At 39.9% G+C, this 20,236-nt stretch overlaps 1 protein-coding gene across 7 annotated transcripts in view; it reads right to left on the minus strand.

The window, feature by feature from the left end:
- The window catches only part of LOC118416986 (protein virilizer homolog), an 82,494-nt gene that overhangs the window by 15,212 nt on the left and 47,046 nt on the right, over positions 1-20,236 (minus strand). For 3 of the 7 annotated variants that reach the window (XM_035822284.1, XM_035822283.1, XM_035822281.1), the window contains exons 40-42: positions 18,964-19,050; positions 13,391-13,408; positions 2,888-2,995 (exon numbers count right to left, since the gene is read on the minus strand). The exons of 1 other annotated variant lie outside the window; for it this stretch is intronic. In XM_035822284.1, the coding sequence (XP_035678177.1) occupies positions 2,888-2,995; positions 13,391-13,408; positions 18,964-19,050 (213 nt within the window). The remainder of the gene's footprint in view (positions 1-2,887; positions 2,996-13,390; positions 13,409-18,963; positions 19,051-20,236) is intronic. 3 more of the 7 variants (XM_035822282.1, XM_035822286.1, XM_035822287.1) reach the window with 3 other exon arrangements.

Genomic DNA, 20,236 nt, shown 5'->3' on the forward strand with positions numbered 1-20,236 from the left:
ATAAGCAATGGCGAAATGTTAAGAACCAACTCCAGGCATATAAAATAAAATGTAATGAGTAACACATTTATGTCTACAGACAACATTCTACATAACAAACCTGGTTTATTTGGCAAAGGTATGTGTTCGTGGAACTCTAGTTGTAAATATAATCAAAGAATGGCTTCTACGATACTTGAAACAAGCAGAGACAAAGTAGTGCAGTTCAGTAGTTGAATATTTAGCTATCACACTCCTGGACCAAAATTTACAGTGTTTGAATCTCTTCACAGCTAGGTTCCGATCACAGCAGATCCTAGTTTGCGTGGGGATCTAATTTTAGGAGACAATGGAGTGTTCATAGTGGTTTTAAGTTCACTGTTGAAACAAGGGAGGGAAGTGGACAAAAAACGAAACAAGTATTTTTGCAGTGGTTTTACATTCGCGATGAAGATAGAGGGCGCCACAAAAGAAAAAACACGACCATTAAACCAACGTGAACATGTCAACATCTACAGTACTTAGAAGGAGTTGCAATCCTTCGCAGGGTGGACGTCTTAAGATCATGGAAAGCCATACCTCGAGCTACATGTAGTTAGAAACACACCAAGCTTAATGATAAGAGTAGTGATAGAGTCTACACCACAGCGTGAAATGGCCAGAACCTATAGTATCAACTGAAGTCATCTCACGCCCTCAGTAATGGCCTTTAGCCAGTTATATATCGGGCGGCTTTGGCTGCATGTTGGGTAAACCATTAGGATAGAAGAAAGGCCAGAAGCTATTACGTTGACATTCAAGCTAGGCAATATAGGCTTTAGAGTCTGACAGGGAATGATCCCATCATGAAAGGACGCACTTCACATTACTGAAGGAACTGCCACAATCAAGATTCAGTACCTATCAAACTGCCAGCCTGGCACTTAGACATGCATAGAAAAAGGAAGCTGCCAAAACTTACTACTGAGGCTTTTCCTTATCAAATCAAGTCAGGGTTCTATATCATCTGGATCTGAAATGGTCAGCGGTATTACCGCCCTTTGGCAGCATGAGTCAACACACTAGCTTTCTAGGCATTCTTTACCACTTGGCTAGATTGCACTTACAGGGGGTATCTGGACAGCGCTATGTTGATGATATTGATGCATTCTAAATTGAATTTGTGTTACCCTTGATTAAATAATGGGAATATTATGCAAAACGTACAAGTATGACTACAAAGACAATAAAACACACAAGTGTTTAAAAAGTTAGCTTTTCATCGATAACATTCGTTGAGCACTCTGTCAAATTGCCTGGCGCCAGCAATGAGATACTGTACTCCCTTAACAACTGTCACACCGAAAGCATTGGCATCTGAAATTGTCATCTCATTAGCTACCTAATGAAGCGCGCCCTACTATATTAGATGTCTACAGGTTCCATTCTGTGACAATTTGTGGGCAAATCAAACATTAAATCATATCATATACCCGTATAATTTTTTTTTATGAGCAATTTTCACAGTTTTGCCTTCATGCCATAGAAGTCATTTTGATTGCATGGCTACAAAATGTAGGCTATGGGGTCACGAAAGCAATCTTTATGCGACAAGTGAGACAAAATCAAAGCAATTGCTGGAAAACTGCATTGTCTGCTTTTAAATTGGTGTTTTGGGGAAATGGTCATTTTTATGTTCGTGGTTTTCGCAGTGACCTCTACAATGCTGCAGTTGGTCTATTTCAGACATTGCCTTATCGCTATGGTTTACCAGCTTTGGTGATTTGAAACCTTAATGGGTGTTCTGGGTACAGAAGAACAGGAATCAATGGACCAATAAGGATGGTATCTTCTATAGTGTTACTCCCAAAACGACGTCTCAAAGAATCTTGGACACCCGCGGGTCACGGAAAACCCATTTAGGGTATAAGTGTCCACAAAACACGATAAAATCGATGTTGTCTGATCTATGATTAGGTTCACAAGTGGCTCCCTTTTCATGGCTAATTGGACAGGAATTCTCTGAAGAGAATAGTACTACTTTCCAAATTTGGGTTGTGCACCATGACTGCTTTGCATGCCTTGGTATACACAAAACAAATTCACTGCATGATAAGCCATTACAGGTAACGCTGGGCCCGGATGTTGATGACTTAATATTCTAAAGCTTTCCATCACGACATTAAGTTACCATTACGACATTAAGTTAAGGGCAAGATCATATCCCAAACAGTTTACATGCACAGATATTTAATTCTGTATAGCTTGTATAACTGTCCTTTGATGGAACACATCAGCTTGATATGAATAGCAGATATTAATAAGTTAATTAATATTGCTAATAAGTAACTTAAAGTTTGTCCCAAGAAAAAAATTTTCACAGAATAGTTGTGAAAACTATTGCCTTACCTGGAGGTAAATGATAAGACAAAAAGTGCAACAACTTGTAACAAGGAACAGACAGACAGTAAACATGCTTGTGGCACAGATGCTGGGGTGCAACAATGTCAGTTACAAACACAGTTACTAGACAGAAACAGAGAAATGGTACAGAAGATTCAACAGTCTCTGTACAACTAAGACAAATGTAACAGTTATAAACATATCATGCAACAATGCACAGAAAAAAAAACTATTGGCTTTGTACAACATGCAGATGCTCTCTCATTGGTTGAACTGCTCATTGTGATTGACAGTCAGGATTGATCTATTATTTATATTGTTCAAAAGAACATCAAACATGCAGGGACTGTGCGTCTGTGAACAAAAAAAAAGTAATCATACTGGGACAAAACAATTTTTGAACCAAGCAAGTCAATGGACAGGAAAGAAAACATGCTGAACACTTGGACAGTCATCAACAGTTTTTGAACCAAGCAAGTCAAAAGAATAGAAAGAACATGCAGAGAAAGGAAGGTCTGCACTGAACTGAGCTTGCGCTTGGTGTCCTCGTGGTTTTGGTCCCGTGCGGCCATCTCGTCCAGGTTGGGGAGGGAGGACTGAACATCCTGTACCACCTCCTTAACGGTGGGGTTCCCTGGGGGAGGAGACAGGAATAATCACACAGACAGGAGCACACAGGACAGGACAGGAGGCAACAGGTGTCTGTGGAGGGCGTATTAGCTGCAAAACTCAGTGGAAGAACATCCAGCGAGTAAGACTGGTACTACCCAGGCCAATAAGTCTGACTCTGAGCCTGGTGCAGCAACTACTGGTGTTAGCTAGGAAAGATGCATAGGAGTTCACACTTCTCATAAAAAGGAAAAAAGTTCATTTTGAAAGGACAATATTGAGGTATTGCATGATACACAGTGTCACTTAGGTGAAGTAGAAGTAGCAATCCTTCAGAGTGGGCATTCAATGACTCTTTTGTTATATATATAATCAGTATAATGTACATTGTATACCCTATCACTTCTACCTTAAAGTTAATAACTGGAAACTCATTTGATCTGGCTTGAAGAAAATCATGTACCATTAATTTTTCCATGACCACACTCCTCCAAACGTAACAAGAATGTGTACATGTACATGTATTGTCCATCTGAAAGGTATTAGTTGATTTTGTTTTACATTTGTAAATGTACTTATATCTTAGCACAAAGGTGGCTGTAGAAGTAAGAGCTTGCAGACAGAGACAAGTACCACATTGGTCACATGACAACAGACAGACACAGAGAACATGTTACTGATTGTGCTGTACAGTTAAGGCTACATAAGCTACTTCACAGATTGAAGTGGGCATAGGGAGTGTGGTGCATTGTGGGTCTTGCCTCAAAGTTGAAGGCTTTGACATTTTACCCTTAATGCATCTGACTGCATATACCCACTTCAAACTGTGATCTAGCTTATAGAAAAAACCTACCTCCCTTGAATTCTAGCATAATGTTTATAGTTATAGAGATATTTGACTTTCAAGTTCTATTTCCCAAGTGTGAGGTAACATTTGAATAGACTAATAACGTACAATCATATATGTGTATAGTACATACAAAGAGTGTTACATATGACATATACTTCATCCGTAATGTTATCATCAATACAATTTAGCTCTCCATTTTCATTTCATTCAAAACATGCAACACAATAAAGTGGTAATAGAATTGTGCCACTCAAATTCCTAATGGAACCTGCAGAATTCTGAACCAATAGACAAGAAATAATGTATCAATTAACCACTATGTTTATTCCTTTGTCCCTGGAGCCTAACAAGCATCATTTTACAGTGATGTTACCATTACTCAATTAACTTACTGCTATAATTAAGCAAGAGAATGAATATATTACGGTTCATTAAAGTCCCCAAGTGACTGTCAACCTAGCTTTACTGGTTAATAGGTAAAATAATAGAAAAGTTGTGTAATCAACTTTGTCTTCATTAACTTTGCAATAAGAGCTTGTTAGATAGAAAAGGATTACCATAATATGGCACATTTAGCTGGCTATGTTATACAATGTAGCTTTTCAGGATGTTACACGTAATACAAATAGTCACTGTAAAATGGTTGGGCAAATCTTCAGGAAGTCAAATCTTGATCTCAAGCCAAAAGACGTTAGAAAACTTAATGAAGCTGAGCATACTAAGAAATGAATACAGCTAATTCATATACTAGTTTATTCAGTAATAATCTGGTTAAGAAGCTCATCTATGTTGAAATGTTCTGTGAAACATTCACACACGATAAGTAAGTGTCTAGACATTCTAACTCTCCCGTGCAACCACCCCATGCATATGCAGTGCACGAAATACCCACTTGCACAATGCAAATGCAACCGCATTTTTCTTGGCGCAACTTGATTTTAAACCCTGGTAGTGCAGCGCGCAACCTGAAATTCTGCAGTTGGAACACCGCCTTTCCCCACCTACATTCATAAGATTTTGCATTTATTTCTTGATAGGATAAAACATACTAAGTAGTTACATGTAACTGGAAGAAAAGATCATGGATAAGTAGCCGATTTGAAGAAAGTAATAACTTGGAAGTGGGACAACCTAAAATGTTGATGGCACAACCTGGCTTTTGACTCAGGTTGCCGCCTGGGCCATGCATACATCCAAAAAGATGTACAGTTCTGTAGCAGGCACAAATGTCTCTTCGGGGAAAAATAATGACAGAAGCTCAATCATTGGCCTATCACAGCATTATGCCTCATTTCCCCCATTAGCTCTGTGATGCGGGTCAACCTGAGAAGCCATAAGTTCAGTCACGACTCTTTTGATAGAGAATCTCTCTAGGCCCTGTCGAGGGACACACAACACATGCTGCATTGATTGCTTGGAAAATTGAGACAATGTGCCGTGGAAATTTACGAGGGGAAATCGATGCGGCAGCCTGGGTGGAACGGTCGGTCGCTACCGTGTTCCCTCAGATCCGGGTCAGTGCAGACCAATTACACGTTAAGCTCTGTGGCAATTTGAGCGGCGATTACAAAAATTGGTTCAATGGGGAATGTAAGGACCTTACTCGGGACAAACAAAATGGGAGCCCCTCTATCAACTTGAATTACCGTATAGTGAGCATATACATGTAGCCAAGGAGGTTGAACCTTCTGGAAGATATCTATGAACACATTGATTTGGACATATACATACATATGAGTCAGTTGGTAATGAAGAATTACAATGTTCATATAATGGTACAAATAATCTAAACTCCATGATATGAAATTGATGAAGTTGTATTTTCTTAAGCTTAAACTAACAGATGTAACAACAAAAATTAACAACATGGGATAAAAACCTAAGTCATAGGTTGCACAGTTGTCATGTCATCAAATCATCATAATTCCCACACATTCCGAACATCTCATGATCACAACCCCATATACCTTTAGGTCACCAGGACATATTTACGACATCATACCAAATGACTCTGTCACAAGACTGATCTCTAACTGGTGCTGTGCCAACACCAGACTCTTCATGATAAAGGATTCCACTTACCCCCTTGAGCATGTACCTAGAACAGATATATCACATGCATTATACAGGGGGTTTGGGATGATTTCCTATCTCATTGTCTCAGTCAGTAGGGATAAGAGTCCCCACCACAGGCTGTAGCTACAGGTGACTTATCTCCATTTTTTTTGGTAACCAAAGAGCTATGCTCGGAAGAAATCAAAGGGCTATAGTGGCTTCTATCTGTATGGAACGTTGTAAAAAAGTCCAGTCACGATGAAGCCGATATACCTCTATGAGATGCATCCATTTTTAATCTTATCAGAAGTGCGTAGGCTGCTGATATAGGGGCTAGAAAAGCAAAGGTAATCCAGAGTTATATCTTTATCTTTATCAACATGTGTGGGACAATGATATACTGACTATGAGTTTAGATAATGTTTTAACTTTAAATTTTATCTTACTCTTGAATCTGGGTCAGTTGAAGAGACATATCACTTATGACCCAGAACTGTGCAATTATACTAATCTGTTTTCAATCTACAGGCCGTTCCTTGCAAAGAGACACGCATGTTCAAACCTTGAAAAGGGATTCTGATGTAACTGCCTGGGGCTAGTAAAGATAGAAGTGTTACTGTGGCAGTAGATTGTTTTAAAATTTATAATGCTTAGTGGGTAACAAAGTTCAGTTATTCAGTGAATTATACCAACATGATAAAACTGTTCACGGATACATGTATCGGAGTCAGTTATCTCACTTTGAGTGTTCACAAAGTATTCTCTGTCTTAACATGTCACATTAGTTCAGAAAGGGAGTATGTGACAACATCTATAGGCATACATTTGTACATCACTCTACCTCCTGATCAGATAGCAAACTTCCAAGAAAGCTGAAGGAAACTTTCTGTAAGTGTACAAAGGAAATGATTTATATAAGCCATGACATTAGCTGAAACTTGGCAAGCAGACACTATAGTCAGCTATTATCAATTTGCTTCTTTGCAAAAAAGGGGCTGTTGAAAAAAATTGTATCCTTCAAACATCTGCTTGGACATCTATGATACTGCCATAATACCAAACATGTGCTAAGAAATGTTTGAAAAACTTATTACTAAGACAATGAAAAAAATGTAGACTAAATGCGATAAATTGTTTTCTGCCGTCTCAAAATGTTTTTTTTTCTTAGGATGACCCTTGAAAATCCTGCGTAAACTTTTAACACCAAAGTGTCACACACACTGACAGATTGTCATGCCATTCACATCCCAATAGATTGGCCAATATAAACTGGGGCAACACTTTTAAGCATTCTACTATCTCTCAATCTGGTCCATTCAATGGGAAAGACCTTTGAACTAAGGCCATCTCTGCCAGAAACTCACTGTTGTCACATTGCTAGTAAATCTCTAGTATGCAGATTTTTCTCACAAAGTGTGATAGTATCTGCATGAACTACGCAACTGTTCCTTTAACTGTCAGGCTATATATTTTTTATTGCCAATTTTACTTCAGAAAATCTTCTATCTACTGTTTACAGTTTCCCATATCGCACACTCTGTTATTTCTTGGATTATGTGAGGTTTTTCCCAATGCAATTTATTAATTAGTAGTATTGGTGAAGAAGTCCTTGATTCATGCAAAATTATCCAGGGAAAAAGGCAAAACTGTGAATTGAATTTATCTTGTTCAAAATTTGTTTATTGTCAGTGGAGAATTATTTGAATTTTCAAATTTCAATCCCACAGATTTGTCTGAGAATGAGGGTGGGTGCATATTTTATTTAGGGTATTTCTTAATGATTCACCAATGTGATGAATCTATTTACAGATGTCATGTAGCGTGCTTGTTTCACATCCCTAGCCTGAGATGCCTCATCATACAGTCATTAGATCATCAAAAGACTTCCTTCTGCTTTCATGTGATGTCGGCGATAACTTAGGGACTGGTCGATATTTAGCGGGGAGGGAGGGCCGGTCGTCAGAGGGTCGGGTCAAAAAATTTTTCCTAGGCCCTCCCCCCCGGTCAAATTTTTTTTCCTAGGCCCTCCCCCCAAGTCAAAATATTTTTCCTAGGCCCTCCCCCCTCCTATCAAATTTGAAAAATATTCAAAACGCAAATAAATCACCGCGCTCCCGCTTGGAAATATCCTTTACGCCATACCGTGATGATACTGGTTTTCCGTTTTTCGTCGCGAAGCAAAAAAGGGAAATTGAATGGCTAGGAGCCCATAAATATATTCTTCATGGAGGCTACTTTATTCTTTTGATATTCATAAATGATGCCACTCTATCCACTGAACAACACCGCAAAAGTATTTTGTACCTGGACTCCTAGTAGATTTGTGCCGCTTCGCGGCGCGCGCCCCGCCCCTTTACTAAACGCATTGCAAGCTGGAGCAGCTTGTCGGAGACTATTTTCAATGTACATACCTTTGGGACTTGTTGGTTCTGTGGTGGCAGTAACTGACTGTGACTCGGGGAAAATGCCGACAAAAACGTCAGGACAATAAGACTAACCAAAACTGTAGTGGGGAGGGGGGCGCCGAAGCGTAAGGACGATTTTCCCACGTCGGGCCGGGGTCGACCGGTCGCCTTCAGTCTCTACCCACTGTAGTCTCTACCTCTCCCGGCGGGCGTTAGAATCTTAGAACGCAGACTTCTACTCGGGAGATCTTTTAAAAATGCCACGCTTTTTGTATATCCATTTTGTCGGTCAAAAATGACGGAATGGGCCTGCACATAGTAGGAATATTGCGATGATTTGAAAGAAAAAAATTACGTTTTGCCCACACGATGTTGCAGCAACATGTTAGCGCATGAGAAAAGTTCTAAATCAAAATGCCATTTGTACTGGTGTTCTAGGTGTACTGGCACATGAACAAGCATGACAAAGAATTATGATACTATTTATTCGGTAACATTCACTTTTTTCAGGATTCTAATTTGCAATGCCTGCAAACTCCGATCGGAATCACCCGGATCCTGTACGATTTAAAAGGCATTTTGACGGGAATTTATTTATGAGCGTTTATTTATTTTTTGACACGTTAGTTCAGATTCTTTTCTCAGTAGCAGTGTCTGTATCACAGGCCTCATGAACTGTCAAGCTTCCGATTTTCATAGTTTTAAAACTATCGACAAAGGAATCGTTTAAGGATGTTTTCCTCCTGGTGCAAACTGTAAACAGACGTCACACACCACTCGTCTCCGATGTGACAAAGCCACTGCCGCCTCTTGCGCCATTTTTCTTGGATTTGAGAGGCTCGAGCCGTCCTCCGCGGCTCCGACATCGTTTCCTCGCGAGCTTTGCCAGCCCTAACTCCACCGCTGCCCCTTCTCCTTGTTCCTCAACACTTGTAGTAGAAGCAATAGTTTCCGCGTCGTCCACTTCTTCTTGACGAGTCGATGCCTTGGCGAGATACTTGTCCCAAACATTGCAGTCCCAAACATTGCAGTTTCCCGGGTTATTCCCATAGTTTTGCGTTTATTCTTGATTGACATGACGTTTGCCGCCTTTTGGGCGCCGCTGCGGGCTGTGATTGGTCGCAAGTTAATTCGATTTTACGCACAAAGCGGCAAGCCCTGTCCAATCGGTACATCTAAAGACTGCAGCCAAGGCTGTTGCCATGGTAACGACACGTACAACAGCATATCCTACATGGGAATCGGCTTGCACACGTCTTGTACTGCGTGCGTTTGATAATTATGATTGTTCCCAAGCCTCGAGCACTCGCTGCTATAACAAGGACGTTGTGTAAGATTTTATAATATAGTACTAAGTGGGGAAAGAGGTGTCCTATCTGCAAAATTTCAGGTAGCGCGGTGGGTTTTAGAATCACGTTGCGCCAAGCAAAATATTCAAAGCCCTCACGATGCGCCAAATCCTGTGACAGTCGTCTTTTTTTCCCTTTTAGCAAATTGAACATTGTCGACAAAGATTTTGATCTCCAAACACACCTATTTGCTGACGGTGTACAGCGAGAGGAAGCGAACATGAAACGCGGAAAGCTGAATTCACAAGTCTCACCGGCCGTTTCACAGACGGCACTTTGCCACAAGTCGTCTTCCAGAGCCTTCCAAATTATGAAAGAAAATACGCATTTTCACGTCATTTTTTTGCGGTAACTTATATGAGGAAAAATACCGACACGTGTTGGTGCGCAGATGTTGACTAGATATGCAAGTACACTCAATGTTGTCACCGTGACTAAATGGTAGTATTGTAAACCGGAAGTAACGTTACATTGTAGTATTTTTACGTCGCATTTTGGTAACTTTATCGGCTTCATGCCTTTGCCGCGCCAGCTTCATAAGAAAGGAAAACAAATTTGACTGATATTTTCTCCGCCCACCTCTATTAATGCAAGCGTTAAAACGGTAAAGGAACACTGCAACATCAATATTTTTACAACGTTGTAGCGGTGTTAAACAGAGATAGAGTCAAAGGCGCGCGGCAGTGAAATATTACTGAGCGAATTTTCAGCATGTGGAGCGGCTAGCCACCGACCTTTTTATTTTGCCGAGCGCCGAACTCGGGCGCGAGGCGTCTCAAGCTTGTGGAGGCCTGGGGAAAATTTGAAATCTTGACCCTCTGAAACGCCAATTTCCGGCATTTTGAGGGACAAATTTTGCTGGTAGTCCGATCAAAATTTTTTTCCTAGGCCCTCCCCCCGGCTCAAAATATTTTTCCTAGGCCCTCCCCCCGGCTCATAATTTTTTTCCTAGGCCCTCCCCCCTCTGACGACCGGCCCTCCCCCCCCGCTAAATATCGACCAGTCCCTTAGAGACTGTGCTTGAAAGAATTCAGACTTTGTTGTGCGTCCCTCCGGATAGCCCAATCAGTGATGGATCACCCAAAGCTTCAAATGGTCGCTTAAATGGACCTCTATAATGGATGGGTTCCGGTCTACAATGTCCAACATGAGAGCGACTACAGAAGGGATCCAGAAGACATAATGGGGATGTTCCTTATGTTTTTCTTTCTGATGGGAGCAGTTTAAAGTTTCTTTTATAACATTTGTCACTAACACTAACTTACTAAGTGCGTCAGATTTGAATGCAGCATTTATGGAGTGCTTCAAGGTACATAGCCTGGTTACCAAACCCCAGCCCGATCTCAAGTATCTATCGTGCAGGGGTCTGGCCGGATGGGATAGGAACTCTTCTCAATTTTGCACCTTATAGTGGGCAAAAAACCCCACCAATAGAACAACACAGGATCAGCAGGAGGTAATTACACCCCTGCCATGATTGGTTAAAGACCCCCAACTGTACTTTTTGAATCCATAACGTAGCTGATTCGCTACTGTGATAGCCTGCTGACCAACTGTGGTGTGTTGTAGCTGGCTACCTGTGGTGAGAGTGGTCATCAATCCTAGGTTCTCCTCCCACTGATCAACGGGCCTTCGAGAACCTTTCTACAGCCATGTTGCCAGACCCCAACACGAAAGATATATCTTGAGGTTGGGGTATGGAATCCAGGCTACAAGGTACACTGCACTGATGTACATCTAAAAGTTCAAGGGACATATATCCGCCCCCGTCCTGCTACTCTCTCCAGTAGGGTGCATGTCGGGTGAGCGACAACAGCCGGAATTCGAACTCTCATATGCTTGGTCAAGTGGCAGGGTCGCAAACCACTAGACTATGCTTGCTACACCAAACTACATGGAGCTAACCAGTATGAACATGTCTGACATAATTTCGAGTTGTCTAACCTGACTTCAGCTTAACCAACTATTTAGCATTCAGTATGGACGCCCAATTTTTTTTTGGGAACTAGGACTGTTGGAGTATTAAGTTTTCTTTTGACTCGTGAGAAAGCTTGACTTGGTTCTATGCGTATATCATTGTATCATCATTGGAAAAATTACATTAACTTGCCATGAATGTGTTTGGAAAACATGTATCAAACAAATAATGAAATTGTCAGTGGCAGTCTAATCCGTATGAAATCTTAATAACATTCTGCACAATCTTAATAACATTCTGCACAGCATCTCTATAAAAGTTAGACTCCCTATTATGACAGTGATGAATTAGATTGTGAGCACCCCAGTAAACCATCAGTTTAAGATAGAAGAATTCTGATCATTATAGGAAGACTAATTCTCGAATTACTATAATTCAAGAGGAGAAATATTGTTAGGTTCAAACAGTTTTCACATTACATGATTACTATAGACTATAATTTGCAGGAAACTGTACTTTTTTCTATCCTTAAACTCATACTTATTGTCCGGTATGCAGGACGATACATGTATATGTCTGGCTTCACAAATATACTTCAATCATAGTTTGTAATGGATTACCAGACGAAAAAGTAATCTGCAGAAATCACGTTACGGGGCAGACTCTTAGCTGGACTCCATACATTTAGGATGACAAGCCGTTACAAATTCAATGTACAACTTCATATGTGTGATTACTCGCTACCTGATTTTTTGCCAATAACATTCATATAAAGGAAAATACATTTCTACTAGCCTGTAAAATTAGATCTAGAACTTGCCCCATGGCGTAAATTGGATTCCAGGATGGAATCTACAACAAATGTCACAGGTGGTCACTGGTGAAAAATGTGTCCAATCACTCGGAGGCTGCCCAGCCAACTTGAAAAGGCACCTTGCCTTGTGAGCCAGACAAGTTCTTGCTTCATGTCTAAGACTGAAATTTTCTTTTCCTAATTCCAGTTAAAAGTTAAAGATAAAAGTCCTTCCAGCATTAGACGGTGCATAGGGTGGCACCCATCTCAGTTTCTGTAGCCCTGAGCCACACAACTTTGAGCAATCACTACAGCAGGGGTCTAGTCCACTGGTAGTGGTGTGTGTTCAAACTTCCATACTCTTCCCCAAATGCTGACTGCTAAGCAAAGAAAGCAGCATGTACCATTTTAAAAGTCTTTGGTATGACTCGACCGGGGATCAAACTCGAGGCCTATCGAATGCAAGGCAAACACTCCACCTATTTGGCCATTGCACCGGTTTCTTATACAACATTTCACCAAAGACTGTGTAAGTAGGACATTGTATCATGTAGCAATGTTGAGCAATGGAACATCTGCAATGTACATTTACACAGGGCTGTTAGTGAACTTCTTCTCAGAGTGTTCAACTCTCCTATTTACTCACACTGTAGATCCTAATATAGCAAAGCTGTGTCATACAGATACATATGCAAAACCCAATGGAAACATATATCTAATATTTGTGACCAACTACTCCACCCAATCATAGAAAAACCTGCAAGCCTACAGTCTCTAATTGGCATTTAGGAAATCTGCCAGACATATGTCCTCTAAAGCAAACATTAGAGACCCCTGAATGGGGAAAAAGTGAAAAATAAACACAGGAGATATCTCCTCTTTTGCTGAGTGTGTTTCTCCTGTGTTTCTCGAGTTTTGACTATTGAACTTGGAAGAGAGTCATTAGTCTAACAGTTTTAACTAAAAGGATAGAGACAGTGGCAAGACAACATACAGCAGTATACAGAAAAGCTACAAGTTGGAAGAGTGAAGAATGAGTGGTTGTGTTACCTTCAGCTGATCGGGGTCCTTCTCATCATACAGGTGTGACAGCACAGGTACAAACACACACAGAACAACACACATGGAGAGACATGAACAGTTACATGTACATGTATGCATGTCACATCAATGGTTCTTAGAGTCCCACCAAAACAAGAGCAACATAACTATGTTCTAATTTTTGCTTCACTTGTAAAGCCTCTGTCACACAGAGTCTCTACGTATATGTCAATTATGCCAAAAGATAGCTGAATTCAACGCCGGGGACTTGTGTGTATCTTTACCCTGAAAATTTTCCTCCCTCACATTAGACCGTGCTTCCAAGCTACAAACATCAGCCAATCTGTGAAAATTGCACAGGGATCAAGACAACACTGGCGTAGTACGGCTGAAAATGTCATTTAAAGCTTGTATGCAGACATCTGATCAATTTTCTTGCTGTGTGACAGGTGCATTACAAATATTTTGAGCCCTCATCATGTGATGTGGATCAAATAGAGAAGAGGCAAAAAATACACATGGAGCTTTTATGTTTTGTTTATAGACATCTAAGAACCATGATGTTGAATTGGTGTATAGACAATAATGTCATTGTAATGTTGGATGCATGAACATTTCAAATGTTTCCAGAAACGTTATCTTACCGAAGTGTGATTTTGGTGAAAATGAAAATAAGGAGATATTTTTAGACAGAAAAAGCACATTAACGAGAATCAAACCGTCAGAAACACCACTTATATGAAGCCTTTAACTAAAGGAGGAAAATATGAGCATAGCATGTTGTTATAGACACCAAATCCACAGTGGGATTTATAGTCTCTATCAAGAATTCTCAGCGTCTGTCATGATCAGCAGATCTAGCGAGAGATTGCACATTTCCCCAGGCACACCTATCATGTGGAATGCATTCCTGTAGGTACATCTGTTTTCAATGGTGATCTATCATCATGCCTAGACTGTACTTTGAATACACTTGAACCTGTATCACATCATGCACATTATTAAGACATAGCACATTAAGTACATGCAGCTATAACGTATGTCATATTCATAAATAAGGTTGGAAGTCAGGAAAGAAGTGGATAGTTGAAGCCTTATTGCTACAATGTATCATACTGGCAGGTAGGACACATAAAGCAGGTAGGAAAAACTTTCTTCCTAAACCATAGTGAGTTGCCAGAGAAGTAACAGCTTTCAAATTGGTTTATGGCAGTTAGAAAGAACAACACACCAGGACAACAGGCAACTCAGTCATTTGGTTTTCGGGAAAATGTATGAGTTTCGTTCCAACTGGATCATATGGACCTTACTCATTATTAGAAATATTCCGGTTGCGTTTGACAGAGCTATGGACAAAATTCCACTTATGTTCTTGGAAATATACCATTCGGTTGCAGGTTCATAATGTGTAACTGTTGAGTCAGGGTATTTGAAGTTAGAAGCATCCATCTATGTGGAGATAGGCAGGGTTGTAGTCAGCCTGAAATATTTTCCCATCCTCATGCAGCTGCAAAATCCGTCAAAGGATGGAAGGATGGGCACTGGCTACAACACTTCTCCAGAAGTCTTGAGTATTGAAAGATAAATATAAGTTTGAAAATGGAAAATTGACAAGCTTTCATACAAGAGCACATTTAGAGTTGATAAAAAGATGTTTGATGTAACGTGTGGTTGATATATGTACTAGGCTAGTAGCATTCCCGCATAAGGACGAAGATGTGGTGATGGCAATGAGGCAACTGTAGATAATTCTGTAGGAAGTACATGTAATGATAAAGGCTACCAGAAAGTACTTTCATATGTGTTGTTATAGTTCAAGGATTAAGGAAAATCTTGTTTATGGGATTCATCTGTCAGCAGCAGAACCTACATTTCAGCACCAAGGACATGCATAAATTCCACAAGCAATTTTGACTGGTGCTTGTCTAGATCTCATATTCATCAGACTCAGGCTGCAATATATGACCACACAGCTAAATCTTTTATCAATTTATAGTGCATCAGATTCTTGAAGCAAGCCTTCAAGCGTGTGCATTAATTCTGTCACCAATACTGTATATACAGGGCTCGAAATACCACCTGCATATGCAGGTTAGTGCATGTAAAATTGGGGCTGTGCAGGTATTTCTGGTATCTACCTGCACCTAACCTGCACTGGGTTTTATACATAAATGTCCTATAATGTAGATGTAATGTAGATAGCAATGGTTCCTGAACAATTTTCGTATGATCCTAAATTCAGAGTGGTGCAGGTAAAATTTGTCTGGTGCATGTAATTTTCAATGTTACCTGCATCTGAGCAAGTATGTAGAAAAAAGTATTTCAATCCCTGATTATCTCTAAGCAGTAAAGTGCAGAGTGCATTCTGCCTCGAAGCATTATCTTGAGACATGCTCTTATGTAACAAGCATCAGAATCAAATATGCAACATTACTGTTTAAGAAAGCCTGTCCTTGGGCAATAGTGTCAAATCAAATTACCTGAGATTGATACTAATATTTTTCTCTCCTCTGAGAGAGACCTGAGGGTGTGTGTTGTCGCTGGGCTCAGGGTGGTATCGATTTTAATAATCAGTATACTGATGTTCCCAGCAGAGATGTTCTGAACACGCACTAATAACAGATCATGCCGTCTTCCGACAGCTTTCCTATACGGGAAGCCTTGCCGGTAATGTTCCCTTACTGGATCGATGGAAAACCTATTTTTTTCCAGTTGCCGATGCCTCAAAACAGGCAACTCGGTCATTTGGTTTTTGGGAAACTTATGAGTTTCGTTCCATCTGAATCATATGGATCTGAAGTTACATCTATTATTAGAAATATTACAGTTCTGTTAGACAGAGCTGTGGATAAAATCCAACTTATGTTCTTGGAAATATGCCATTTGGTTGCAGGTTCATAATGTATAACTGTTGAGTCAGGGTATTTGAAGCCTAGAGTAAAGTAGCATAGAAGCTTTGCCTGTCCAAATAGAGATGTAGAAATTTATCAGAATTTTGTTGGAAAACTTGCCTACAGCAACCAAAGCTAGTGAGTAAAAGTGTGCTTTTATCTTTGATAGATGGATGATCTGTGGAACTTTCTTTTTTTTTTTTGATCACAGAAATCAGAGGACATTGTGCCATGGTATAAATGTGATATGTTTGCTGCAGTGTCCCAAATAGTGTAAAGGCAGCTTTTATTGCATGGTTAAGTAAAAAGAGTACCTTTAACTTGTCAGAATATGGCTTATGTTGGGAAATGATTTTTTCTCTGAAACAATGAGATATACATTTTATAATGTATAAGGCAGTTGAGGTGAATGCCAAAAGCTTATCCTATATTGTCAAGACTTAGCACATGTACACAAGGGGTGTATGTGTGTGTGTGTGTGTGTGTGTGTGTGTGTGTGCGTGCGTGTGTGCACATGCGCATGTTAACACTAATCCAGAATAAAATGTACTGTTCATACACAAATTCGTATCGAGAAAGAAAATGGTATGATTTGATGTGTATTTCTAGCTACCATTCTTCTTTTTGCTGACAATGGTAGAGCATCATATCAATGAAATCTACTGATGGTAAAAAAAAAAAGATTTTTTAGAGTGCATAATCTTAACAGCACATCACAATTTCATGCAATAAATAAGACCAAATCTGAGAAAACACAGGCAAATTAGTTGTGCTTTTAATGTACAGTCAAACCTGTATTAGCAGCCACCTTTGCATAACGGCCACCTGCCCATAGTGGCCACTTTTTGTCGGTCCCTTGGATTCGTAATGATTAAGAAATAGGCTTAGCGGCCACCTGTCCAACGCGGCCACGGCCACACGATTTCCGGTCCCGCAGGTACAAAAACACTGCCGATTACGGCCACGCGGACCGCTGATCTATGTTTCGGCACGCGTTCGGCCATATACAGCTGCCGTATCGTCACCCTACGCCGGATTTAAAACCTCTTTGATTTATTTTCAAAACAAAACTTCGTAAACTGGCGCTACCCATACCCGCCGACAAGCGAGGTCATATAAGGTCAATAGACGACACCAATATTACAGAGGTAAATTGCGTTAAAGTTACGTTCTAATACACTATCGCTTAGGTTAATTTTTATCACAAAAACTTTCTAAATGAATTGTTACAAAGACAAAATGATATGAACTTCAGACTATGGTGGATTTTATTCTTACATTTATTAAGAGATAAGTCTAAAATGACGAGACTTTTCTTGTGAGTACCACATTAGCATAATGAGGGAACCTGACGTGTGAACGCGGGAGGGAACACACGGACGGCGAAGTATCAAAGGATACAAGACGAAAGATCAAAGAAATATGACGATACCGGTCTCTTCAGACAATATCAACTGTAGAACATTTAAAACTTTTTATAGCTTTTGTTTTCTTAATACATATAGTGTAAAATCATTGCAGTACATGTACAGTACTATATTATGTGAATAAAGATCAGTGGGTACTAAAACCATGTGTAACTTATTGCTTGTGGTCAATTAATTAGCATATTCTCTATAGTGGCCACCTCTCTATAGTGGCCAATTTTGACCAGTCCCTTGAGTGGTCGCTATAGACAGGTTTGACTGTACTTCAAAATACATTCCTCTGATTACTTGTTAAGCAAACATGACATGATATCTAGGTTGATTCTAATTGACAGTGCTACATTAAACAAAGGCTTCAGAGACCTGGCCAATTTTACCTCCATTGAGAGTACCACCGTAATTAATGGAACCAATTTCAAGACTCAGCATAAGAAATGGAAATTTCCCTGATTGGGGTTGATAAACTCATACTAAATAGTTTGAGATGAAATATTTATGAAGTCACGGCTTATTTGTTTGCATGAAAACTGCTTCCAGAGCAGATTTTTTACAACAGAGGAAATTAGCGGGAACCCTGGAATAACCCATTATGACTGGCAGATAGGGAAAGTTTATTGTGTGGGTCGGCAAAAAAAGCAATTAAGAAGAAGCAATTGTGTCCATGTAGGTCAAACATGAAAAGAAAAGAAGTAATTATAAGATGTAAGAGAACCAGAATGGGCTGAGTTTTCTTGTTCTAGCCTAAGATGTACATGTATGGGCAACATACTTTGTAATGGGCAATTTTGTTTTGTTCTGGCTTGTAAAATGTAGGAGAAACAAAATGAGCAATTTTGTTCACTGACAGTCATTTTCTTTTGTTATGATCCATCAAAGAAAATCTGTTTTAAAACAAATAACTGGCTGCTCAAAAAGAGAGGAGATGGCAACGACTTCAGAAAAATGATGAAAAGAAGAAAACAGACAGAAAGAAGGAAGGAAAGACAGTACTCAAGTAGACAGTCAAGATAGAGATGCAACACATATCTTTGAAATATTCATGATCAAGCATATTCACCACATCCGTGCAGAAACAATCTGATCACAACTAGTACTGGAGCATAGACAGAAATATCTGCACAGACATGAAAATATCTGCACAGACACGGAAATATCTGCACAGACACGGAAATATCGGCAGACACGGAAATATCTGCACACCCCAACACACAGAGAGGCAACAGACATGCAACAACAACACAGGAGGAAAGTAGAGTGACTGAACTGGTGTCCCTGTGGTCCTGAGTTCGCGAGCCTTGTAGCTGCTCCAAGTTTGGGATTTTGTCCTGCATGTTGCCCATTTTGAGGGTACCTGGAAGAAACCATGATTGTGATGCACATATCTAATGGCAGGGTAGACAGAAAGGGATATTAAAGCATTCAAAAAGGAAAGAAACAGGGAAGGCTTTGCTAGAAAACAATGAAATGCTTACATGCATGAACATAGTGATATAGTTTTCAAGCAAGTTGTCTTCTACTCATGGAAAAGACCATCTTAAAAGAATTGAAAGAAGCAATGATTCGTACAGATTAAAGGGAATTCTACATGGCAATGCCAGCAGCCACAAAAAAAAAGCCTGATAGAACTTGTATACTTGGGCCTCCCACAGAAAATTACTTAGTTGTGCAATTTGATCTTTGTTCATTCCTTCGAAGAAGAAAAAACCCTGGCACAAAAAGGAAGACTAGGATATGCCATATATGGATGCTGTACAGTTTGGCTACGACAGTCTTAGCAATAACAATTTCCTGGAGATAACTAATGCCATGTTACAACATTTTGGGGCCACATGAGAATACAACAAAGTCATGCTTTTATTCAAAGCACCTACTAATTAAGTTAAAAGCTATCTATCAGCAAGGAGGTTTTGATAAGAAAACCTCCTTGGTCTCACAATAACGTCCTCAGACCAAGGAAGACAATTATACACAAAGTCATGCTAAAGAAATATTTCCTTTGGAAGGGTTAACAATTGTCATCTCTTTGTCTCCTACAAAATAGAAATGTCAGAAAAGCGACACTGACAAGATTACCCTCACCTGTCTAGCATGACCGCAGGTCTTTCTTCTACCAGGAAAGAACTCTCCTTGCCAAGAAGCAAATTCCTACCGCCGACTACTTAAGACGAAGACGTTTCTCCACACTATCCAACTCCCAGTTCAATCAGCGAACTAACATTAAGGCTAGCAGATACGGTGCCACCGGTTGCAACCAAATCAGCTTGAGGGATTGCAGAACACCTAACCCGATCTCAATGATATACAATGACCCACAAGCCTAGAAACAACTGGACTGATTCCATTGCAAAAACTTTTGTGGGGAGGTTAAGATTTTTTTTCCTTATGAAATCAACATGTTTATAGGTCACAAAACTGTAATTATGGTGAACATTCATGTGGGGTACAAACTAGGTTATGGTACAAAGGGTACATGATAACTTCCTTAAACCTATAAGAACAGACAAGTGTAAGGAACTGGAATGGTTCATTCCAACATT

The sequence above is a fragment of the Branchiostoma floridae genome, chromosome 6 (assembly GCF_000003815.2).
Source record: "Branchiostoma floridae strain S238N-H82 chromosome 6, Bfl_VNyyK, whole genome shotgun sequence".
NCBI lineage: Eukaryota > Metazoa > Chordata > Leptocardii > Amphioxiformes > Branchiostomatidae > Branchiostoma > Branchiostoma floridae.